General features: G+C 31.9%; 1 protein-coding gene across 4 annotated transcripts; it reads left to right on the forward strand.

The window, feature by feature from the left end:
* Nucleotides 1–2,067: 2,067 nt before the first annotated feature.
* LOC131639626 (CSC1-like protein RXW8) lies at nt 2,068–7,534 on the forward strand. Of its 4 annotated transcripts, XM_058910113.1 has the most exons (11): nt 2,069–2,246; nt 2,457–2,564; nt 2,670–3,669; nt 4,379–4,525; nt 5,035–5,098; nt 5,199–5,408; nt 5,577–5,875; nt 6,042–6,318; nt 6,473–6,748; nt 6,844–7,077; nt 7,160–7,533. In XM_058910113.1, the coding sequence occupies exons 3-11, from the start codon at nt 3,410–3,412 to the stop codon at nt 7,370–7,372; spliced, it is 1,980 nt and encodes a 659-aa protein (XP_058766096.1). In that variant the 5' UTR covers nt 2,069–2,246; nt 2,457–2,564; nt 2,670–3,409; the 3' UTR covers nt 7,373–7,533. The 4 variants fall into 4 exon arrangements, with proteins under 4 accessions (XP_058766095.1, XP_058766096.1, XP_058766097.1 ...); XM_058910112.1 differs by having other exon boundaries at nt 2,068–2,564; nt 3,401–3,669; nt 7,160–7,534; XM_058910114.1 differs by lacking the exon at nt 2,457–2,564 and having other exon boundaries at nt 3,401–3,669; nt 7,160–7,534.
* Nucleotides 7,535–10,943: the final 3,409 nt, after the last annotated feature.

The following is a 10,943-nucleotide window of genomic DNA, read 5'->3' on the forward strand; positions in this document are numbered from 1 at the left end:
CACTTTTTATCATTACGTCGAAAATACTATCCTTGAAAAAGTAAAAGAAAAAGTTCTTTGTGCTTGGCCGGATCCTTTTGTTGAAAGAATGGTGAAGTTCGAAGAAATGATGAAGCAAGAGAGGGAGGAAAATAGAGAGAAGTCAAAGAATTTACCGATTAAGCACCAACGAATCGTTTGGGGCATTTTATATTAGACAATATCTTTTTTGTTTGTAATGACCGGATGTGTGCCATTTTTTGTATGTATTATCGTCTGCAACGTAATACCAAACTGGTTCAATATATATATATATATATATATATATATATATATATATATATATATATATATATATATATAAATAATATACCTATATTTAATGTTGTCCAGGTTTATGTCATTCACATTTAATTGTTGTCATTTGGTGCACTTGTGAAATTGGACAAAATAGAATGCTTTTGTTCTTATTCTGTCTCTACAAAATTCGGAAGTGCATTTTCGAAAATTTATTGCTTCAGGTCTTATTTCGGAAATGCATTTCCGAAACTTCAACAGATAACAAGATAAGATTTGTTGGATCATTATTACTCCAAGCAGCCTATAAATAATGCACCTATACATTTTCATCAACATCAAGCCACAAACAACAATGACACAAACCTACACCCACCTTGATTTTGTATACTTCAGCAGTGGTTACACGATGTAGTTCCAATTTAGGTTCTCGTGCGACACGCCATTCGCAGAATTGATATCGACGCTTAGCTCTCTCTTGCAATACCCGAAAAATCGGAAGGTTGTCAAGTTTGAGTATCGTTCGCCTTCACTTGACGACGAGGGAGACGTCCAGTTCACCCCATTTGAGGTCAAGAACGACGAAGATTTAGCGGTTATGTGGACAACTTTTGATTGATATTCTTCGAAGGGTCCGATCGAGTTGAATGCGAAACTTCAATAATCGGGAGTCGACATTATCAAAATATTGACTCATCCTCAACTATCCGTGTTTGACAATATGTAATTTAATTTCATATTGATCGATCTTTGTAATTTCGATTATTTATGATAAGTCGAAGTTTTGTTAGTTTGTTTTTTGTTTTCTGCATCAGACAATATTTCGGACGTGCATCTCCAAAATATCCTAAGGGGTGATTTCAGATGTGCACATCCGAAGTCACTTTATTTCTGGAAAAAAAAATGTCTTCGGAAGTGCATATCCGAATGCACCTTTTTTTCTTTAAAAAATGGCATTTTCGGAAAAATGTGTATTCAGAAATGCATTTCCGAAATATAGAGACATTTATGAAATTTTGCCGCGAGTTGCTAAGAAATCAGGGAAATATATAAAGAAATTGTCAACATTTTATGCTTTCTATTTTGGTTTCCATAGAGTGCTTGAATAGCTACTTTAAATTAGTTTTAGTTATTTTGTATGCAGTTACTTGTTCCCTTGTATTTGTAAATTGTATCCTATTATTATTATTATCGGCACTGCTATCTGTTCATAACAACTAAAGTGGCTTATTTAATGGATACAATCATTGTTAGATTGTTATATGGTGGTTATAGACTAAGTGTGGACCATGAAGATATGTATGATCATTGTTAGATTGATACATGAATGTATGCACAATGATCTCTTTTAGAATAAGTGTAAAAATGTCAATTACTATTTCCTAAAAAAATGAAGAAGATTTGGACTCCACGTTGTACCTATGTAATTTATTAGAACCTATTTAGTGGAGGACATTTAATACATCTAAAAAAGAAAATATGTTTTAAATTTGATCATAATTTAATTAAAATGAAAAATGAAAAATTGAATCCACAATGGAGCAAATAGACTAGCACTTTTCATGAATGAAGCCGTAATAAATTTTATATTAATGAGTAAAACAAAATTAATAGAGAAATTAAGAAAGAAAAAAAGTTAAAAATGATGCGTTAATCCTTGTGTTAATAAGTACTAAGAGATAAACTTAAAAGAAATAGAAAAGAGTGAGGGAGGAGAAGTTTGTCTTAAATATCAATATTAGTCACTAATTAAGTACTTTCAATTATTTTTAATTTTAAAAAAAGAAATAAAAAATTGTTATTTATTTAGAAACCCAGAATTGCTCGGGTTCAGCATCCCTCACATATCTCAACCCACAAATTCAGAATTTATTCTCATGCTTTTCAACTTCATTCTTCATCCCTCATTGTTCAAGCTTTTTAACATCATTCTCCATCCCTTACTTTCTTGGCCTCTTCTCCCTTGAAAGGTAAATAAAAAACAATTTTTTCTTCTCAATCTCTCCTTTCATAACTCTCTTATTGCAAAGAAATGAAACATTAAACCAGATCTGAATCTTGGTCTCACGCTCTCACTGATGAAGATCTCAGAAAACTTCTCAAATTAAAATACCATTTCCACACATACCAACCTTAAAATCGCTTATTGAAGCTGATGCTCTCCTCTCATACTCACACAGCGAATGGCTTAGTCTCTCTCAAATTCGGAACTTTTTAGGAAGTTTACGGTTCAGTTTCGCGTCTCTGAAGCTTATGCCAATAGGCACTTTTTCACGCAGCTTTTTGCGGTAAGCTTCAACTCGGATTTGGCTTTGAATTGTTTCAGAATAGTTTGTTTTATGGTGCTATTTTTTGGTTTCCTATTCTAATCCTTCAATATTTCATTCATGTAGATTGATTTGGGGTTCTGGGAGTTCAAGAAAAAAAGCTCTTTTTTTGCCCTATGTCAAGTTGGAGTTTTAGCTAAAATAAGTGCTTATTCAAGAAACTACTTCATGACAGTAGCTTAAATTGAGAATATAAATAAGTGCTTATTCAAGAAACTACTTCATGACAGTAGCTTAAATTGAGAATATTGCTAACAATTTTTATTTTGTGTTAAGTAATCATTTATTTATTCTTTATATTTAATTAAAATGTTTTTGAAAAATAAAATATTAAAATACAAATTAAAAATAAATACTCAATTGAATTTAATGAGGTGGGAAGTGACTGGTTAATTTTTGGACAGCCATGTCATTAAAATAGCTGACAGATGGCCAGGGACCATAAAAAATCCAGATTATTTGATATCGGGGGACCTAATAGTTGGTTTTTTTTGTAGGGGGACTAAAAGGTTAAAAAAATTAATATAGAGGGACGAAAAGTGCATTTAAGCCTAAATTTTATATTAATGAGTAGAACAAAATTAATAGAAAAATTAAGAAAAAAAAGTTAAAAATGATTCGTTAATCCTTGTGTTAATAAGTACTAAGAGATAAACTTAAAAGAAATAGAAAAGAGTGAGGGAGGAGAAGTTTGTCTTAAATATCAAAATTTGGCTATGTGCTGTTTCCAGCTTTCCTATATAAGTATTTCAAATTTGGGTTTCTAATGTCTTCTTCATCGGTGATATTTGTTACAGGGAGCAAGGATGGACATTGTTGCTCTTTTTACTTCAGTTGAAATTAACATTGTTGTTTGTGCGGTGCTGTTTTCACTTTATTCTATATTAAGAAAACAACCCAGCAATGTTAACGTGTACTTTGGACGGAGATTAGAATCTCATGGCTTGTTGGAAAGATTTATTCCCTCTTCTGGCTGGATTTTAAAAGCATGGGAAACATCCGATAAAGAGATATTGGATACCGGTAGCTTGGATGCCCTAGTTTTTGTAAGGATACTTGTGTTTAGGTAATTTGATTAATTTAAGCTTTGTGCCTTGAGTTATCATTTATCATATATCACTTTAGGGATTGGTTTTGTTAGAAAATTTGAATAATTTGATTTATGATAAACTTAATTTAATAGTTATATATGTATTTAATATTTTGAGAATTGGCATTGACTCCATTTTGTAGTCATAAGTATCATTTTTCTTAGATGATTCTGAACTTAATCTTGATTTAACTTTATTTAATAGTTATTATTTTTGTTCTAGATTAAAAGGGAAGATGTCTTCCAAGTTTTGTGAAATCAAAAGTGTTTTAGATTGTTGTTTTAGTGAGAGACTCATGGTATATGATTCAAATTGCAAGTATTCAATAGTTTTTTAGTTTTATTGATTTGAATTATCATACTTTATATTTTTCGTATATTTTGTGTTGGTGTGAATATAGTTTAAATGAAAATGAGTACATTTTTTTTTCAAAATTTTGAATAATAGAAACATTCCGCGGTTTAAATAAGATACCAGCAATCACTATACAATTTGAAACATTTTTTTTAAAATTTTGAATAGTAGAACATTGCATTTTAGAAACTCCCGCTAAACAATTTGCGGAGTTAAAAATCTCAGAAATTTGGTTAAAAAACCCCCCACAATCCAAGCGCGTTTTTTGTAGTGTATTATTATTCATCGTGATGTTATACTAACTATAAATATTGTTATTGACTTCTACAGTATCAGAGTTTTCTCCATCGCTGCTGTCATCTGCAATGTTCTACTGCTTCCTGCAAATTACTATGGTAAAAAAAGAGTTCATAGGATTATACCATTGGAGTCACTCGATGTTTTTACTATTGAAAATGTCAAAACAGGTTCAATATTGTAAGTGTTATATCTTATTTTTCAATATTAATATTGTAAGTGTTATTTCTTATTTTTCAATATTAATTGTAATTATGATCGGAAACAATGTATTTAATATTGACCAAAGAGAGTATAACATAAAGGTTAATCGAGGATTTATACGTAGGAATAAACAATGCTAAGAAAATAAAATGTAGTTTTCATATGTCCTCTAATGGTCACTTTAATTTTTTTTTTCTCGTTGACTTTTCCTTGTAGCTGAGTGAATTACTAGAGTTTCCTTTGTTTGGAGTTTTTTATGCTATTTTTTCTCTTCAACATTTTGAAGAGTGAATTATGGCTTATAAAGTAAAAAAATGTGAAATTAGAGTTACTACAGGCTTGAGTCATTCTACTTAATTTATTTTTGTTCTGTTTTTAAAAGATTAGAAGTAATAAAGTATTAATTCATAATTTTATTAAGGAATAAATGTCCAAACTCTAAATTACTTATTTGTGGTTTTTCTTTTCTTTTTTTGGTACGTCAGGCTTTGGGCCCATTGTTTTGCATTATACACCATTACAATTGCAGCTTGCACTCTCCTTTACTTTGTAAGGAACTTTCCCTGCCTGTGTTTTAGCATAATGACAATACGTTTTATTTTTTTCTCCAATTCTTAAATATGACTAATCAATTGGTGTTTTTGTTTAGGAACACAAAAGCATTACTAACTTGAAGGGACTTCATATTAATGGATCTCCTCCCAGACCAAGTGATTTTACTATTCTTGTCCGGTCAATTCCGAGATCTGCAGACGAATCATACAGTGACACGGTGAACAAATTTTTCTCATACTACCATGCATCAACATATTTGTCTCACCAAATGATTTTTAAGTCTGAAAATGTCCAGAAATTAAAGGTATGCTTCTTACTTTTTTAAACTTTTTTTTTTGCTATTTTTGTTCATTATTCTACTGTTTTTTTTTTTTTGTTGAAGTAATATGAAGTATGTAAATAATTTCACATTATGCAATAAAATTTTTTTATGTTCACTAATTTATGGTTTAAATACGGATCTCTGATGCAGGAACTCCCAGCAGCTTTTGTGTTCTTTAAAAGTCGATATGCTGCTCTTTTGGCTTCACACACTCTGCAAACATCAAATCCAATGTTATGGGTTACAGAGTTAGCTCCGGAACCACGTGATGTTCATTGGTCAAATATTGGTATAAAATATAGGCAAATTTGGATCCGCAGAATGGGTACATTTGCAGGTTCAACTGCCTTTATGATAGTGTTCCTCTTTCCGGTAACATTTGTACAAGGTTTGACTCAGCTAGACAAACTTCACAAAATGTTCCCTTTTCTAACAGGGATACTTAAAAAGTAAGACATTTATGCACATACATGGATCTTTATTGGAAAAAGAATTTGGTTTTTTAATTTAATATGTTGCATAGGCATTAATATGAATAATGTATGAAGAACTTTAAAGTAGTTTTAATTGATATAAAGGTTGACTATAAATTGATCATTTTGATTTTTTTTACAGGAAGTATGTGATTCAGCTGGTCACAGGTTACCTACCAAGTGTGATATTATATATATTTATGCGTGCAGTTCCACCAATAATGAGTTTACTTTCAAAGGTTGAGGGTTCTATTTCTCGAAGTGGAAGGAAGAAAAATACATGTCGGAAAGTTTTGCTCTTCACAGTTTGGAATGTGTTTTTCGTTAACGTTTTAGTTGGTTCTCTTATCAGTCACCTTTCAGTCTTTTCTAGCATAAGAGACATGGCTGGACAGCTTGCGAAGGCAGTGCCATCTCAGGTAGACTCCTACGTGACATCGTTATGTTTGTTATGTTTTCTTGTTGAAATGGTTTTTGTAGAGATATGAGCAACATGCAGCAAACAATAAACACTCTTTTTAATTTTAGAAAAGCTATGATTCGTAATTCACTATGCTTTTTCATGGCATGCAGACTACCTTCTTCACGACTTATATTTTGTCATCTGGTTGGGCAAGTTTGGGATTTGAACTTGTGCAAATTTTTCCTCTTTTAGAAAATCTATTCCAGAGATTCCTACTCAGGGTTAAGGATGTTACACTTGATGGCATATCTTTTCCATACCATACAGAAGTTCCAAGGGTATTACTATTTGGGTTTCTTGGGTTTACATGTTCTATTCTGGCACCTCTAATGCTTCCCTTCTTATTGATCTACTTTTTCCTTGCTTACCTGGTTTACCGAAACCAGGTTAGTCTAAAAACACATGTTTGGCTTCTCCTTTCTGGTTATCAAATGCATTTTCTTAATTTTCCATTGATTAAATACTTCCTAACATTTTTCAGATTCTGAATGTGTATATTACAAAATATGATAGTGGGGGACAATACTGGCCTATTGCACACAACACAACGGTCTTCTCTTTGTTAGTTGCTCAGCTTATTGCACTCGGGGTGTTCGGAATAAAACACTCCATAGTTGCATTTGGATTTACCATTCCCTTGATCATTATCACCCTTCTTTTTCATCAGTATTGTAAGCATCGATTTCTTCCTGTATTTAAAAGCTATTCAGCACAGGTAAATCTCTCTTTCTCGCGGCTCCTTCTCCCCTCCCTAGTCTTTTATTCCCCCGCTTTAAACTAAACTCGGTTTGTTTTAGATTCTTGTTGACTTGGATAGGAAAGACCAAGATAGTGGAAAGATGGAAGAGATTTATGAACAATTGCGTTCAGCCTACATCCAACCCACTTTAGTGTCACAAGCAGCCCCAAGTCCATCTGAACAAGCAGCCCCAAGTTCATCTGAATCCACCAGCCCACAAGACGACAGACATTCGTCTGAGATTTCAAAAGATGTGATATCAGTTGTATGATATTTGATGTATTAGTATCAACGTTTAATGTGATGATTCTGGCACTATCATATTTTAGAGTTGGTTAAGACGTATATGCTAAAGACTATAAAAAAAACTATGAACTCGCCTCTGGTTGCTGTAGTGTCCATAGAGGTTAGATATTAAGAAAATGAAGAAGATTAATCAAAGAGACAATAAATGTTATTTGTGTAATATAATTTATTTATTGTTTATTTGTCTAACGCACCAATTTTAACGCTAACACAAATGCTAGATATATAATATATTATGAATGTGAATGGCACCTTTGTTGGCCTCAAATACATGGACAAGATGAACTCCAAGCATCCATCCGATCCTTAGCATTTATTATCCATCCAGCTAGTGTTCTAAGAAGAACTCTTTTTACATATTCAAGATGCAATACTTTAGCTTTAAGCAAGTAAAACGGTGCATAAAAACTAAGTATTTGAGCATTGAAACCTAATACTATGTGGAAAATTCCAAAAACCAGACAAAAAATACAACTCAAATGTTTCAATTTTCTCAAATGTATATGTGGTAAAGAAAGCAAATATTGGATTTAACATCCAATGTTGTCTTCAGCGCTTAAAACCAAGATAAATCAAATCCATAACGAACCTAGTGCTTAAATTGTAAAACCAAATCAAAAACTGAGCATTAACATTTACAACGATAAATAATCTGATTTAACATATGTAATAAAACTACCTTAGTGGCGGAGTATGTTTGTGTATTGAGATTTCAACGAGAGTATAGATCTAAGTCGAATTCAACAATAGCTCCAAATGCTATGTGAAAAAAGAAGAAAATAAATTGAATGAGAAACTAAATACAAGAAAATTTTGGTTTAACAAAAGAAAAGGAACAATATACCTGCAAGTGATATAGGCGGGTGAATGAAGGTGAAGAGAAGAGATGACCACTGTAAAAGAAAAAGAATGAAAGGAAAAAAACCTAGAATTTTTTGTGTTCTATAAAATATGTTGTAAATTTGGTTTCCTCACTTGTCTTAACTAATTTCTTGTATTATTATTTCTATTCTAGTTTAGTGTGTCACACCCAAGTACTAATAAATTACTAATGTATTTAATACTGTAAGTTATAGTATGAAGTTTTTTTTTTTATTATTACTTAATATACTTTAGAAAAGGTAAAACTAAAAAATTCATATATTACGAGTTCGACACGGTTTCGATTAGACCTTTAAACTTTAAGGGTGTGTTTGTTTAAAGGATTAAATTTATAATCCCAGGAATATTATTCCTTGAAACAATATTATTGGGAATTTTATTCTTGTCTATGTGTTTGGTAATTAATTGGAGTTCTTTGGAATATTTGAAATATATTAAATTTATTTATTTTTTAAAAAAATTTAAAAGAGTTAAATTAATTTAAAGTGGGAGGTTATGGGTGGTTACCACTTATTCCCATGGGAATATAAGATTCCCACCTATTTACATGGGAATAAAAAAGATCAAATTCATGAGTAAATCATATTCCCAGGAATAATAAATACTCAGGTATAATTTGAGAAAACTTGAAACAAACATTGGAATATGATTTCCAACCCCACACATTCCTGAGAATAAAATTTAAATCCATGAAACAAACACACCCTAAGTCTTTGTCTATCCTAGCTAAATGTCCATAAACCCAATCACATGTCCTTTGGCTTTTGTCAAAGCTTCAATTATTTCCATAATACATGTATGTTTCCTTTATCAAAGCTTCAATTCTTTCCATAATACATGTATTGAGATGTTCTACCATAATCCATAATTGAGAATGAATGGCCAAGCGAGAAAGATTACTAGGTCTAGGTCAGATTTTGAGGTCGCCATATAACCCTGACTATTTGCTTTATAGGACCCTCCATGTTGTATATGGATACAATTTTCAATGGTATAACCTCTTTGAGGCTCATATTGGCTTTTCCAATTCACATTCCCTCAACCATGATGTTGGGATGGGCAATGTGATCAAGTCAAAACATACAAGTTCACAACCCTTCAAATAGAAGGTTTCGTAGAGAGGTGTGATTTATGCTGGTCATCCCAATCCATAGTCCCTTTAATATATGGCATGGAATGGTAAGTATTTAAAGCACAAGGATCGGAAGGGAGAATCTCTAAAGCACGAATACCTGAAAAGGAAAATTTATTCAGGTGTGTTTAGCCGAGGCGAAGAGACGTGCCATCTTTTATGAGCATGATGTTTTTACAATATTTAGGTCACAACTTAAGCAGATGTGACCATTGGATTTTTAAGATAAAAGGCACATTTATTAATTTAGCATGACGAAATAGCCTTCAGAGGACCAAGTCATATGCAACGCTAATCTTTTTCCATGTCAATGGTAACGATTATTGATGCTTTATCCTTACATCAATAATTGTGACCTTATTAGATGTTTGATGTTGAATCAACCTAGCCTAGGGGGAAGTCGTATTCTTTAAATACAAGAGTCACGATTTCTTTTCTTTCACTGTCTCCTTTTGCCTTTGTCTTTGTGCTTTCTTATGTATTTTAATTTCTTCTTTGAATACATGCTTTTCATCTAGTCACTCAAACTTTAGGAATGAATAGTTTTCCCCTTTTGTATATCATGGTTAGATATGGCAATGGATCAGTGCACTTTGATGCACGTTCCCTTATGTTTGTACTTCGGCATTTCTATGGTTTGGTTTGTTTATTTTTCTATTTTATAATGCTTTTGTAATTTAGTTTATTTTTATTGTTATTTGATTTTCGCACTTTATTTTCAACATTAGCATACTGCATTAAAATTATCATAACTGGAGCTACGGGAATCCGATTGACGCGTTCTAATAATCGCCAGAAAGCTAAGAGAAAGAGATACAACTTTCATGTTGGAATCAAAGGCATATTCTGAGTGCATAATTACCAGAATTTCGTTTGAAGTTGTGGCTTAGAAATAATTAGTTTTAGACTGGTTTTTGGGTCGGGTTTTTAATGTTTTTGACCCAGTTGGGTTAAAACCGGAATTCCTTGTTTCTTCCATATAGTTAGGTCTGACCGCTACTGCTCAATATTACGTTTTACTATTCACGAAAAATTGGAGAGCTTTGTACGATTACGATGGAAAGCTAATTCCAAGGATTGATCTACTGTTCATGTTCCACTGAATCTTTGAGGTTTTATAATTTTAATCCCAGATCTTTTCCCTTTCAATATTAATCTATGTCTCTTGTTTGCTTAATTCGATTTGCATAGATTATATTGATTTAATTCTATTGGTTGTATGATCCTAACTATAGTCACGTTATCATTTGCTTAATTAGTTATCGTGTCTGTTTAATTCATGTTTGCTTAATTCATGAAACTTAATCTCGTTTGTTTAATTCGGATAATAGGAATATAAACCAAATAGTGTCAATTTTGCTTTGTTTATTGTCGATGTAATCGAATAGGGGATAGAATTCGCTTGGGGATTGGATTTATTATTACCGATGATAAGTGGAGAACCCGGATAGTAGGTTGATTCGCTTTAGATTAATTCAATAATCACTTAATTTAATCTGTTTTATAAATTGATTCTAAATCC

This window comes from Vicia villosa, unplaced genomic scaffold (assembly GCF_029867415.1).
Source record: "Vicia villosa cultivar HV-30 ecotype Madison, WI unplaced genomic scaffold, Vvil1.0 ctg.002711F_1_1, whole genome shotgun sequence".
Taxonomy (NCBI): Eukaryota; Viridiplantae; Streptophyta; class Magnoliopsida; order Fabales; family Fabaceae; genus Vicia; species Vicia villosa.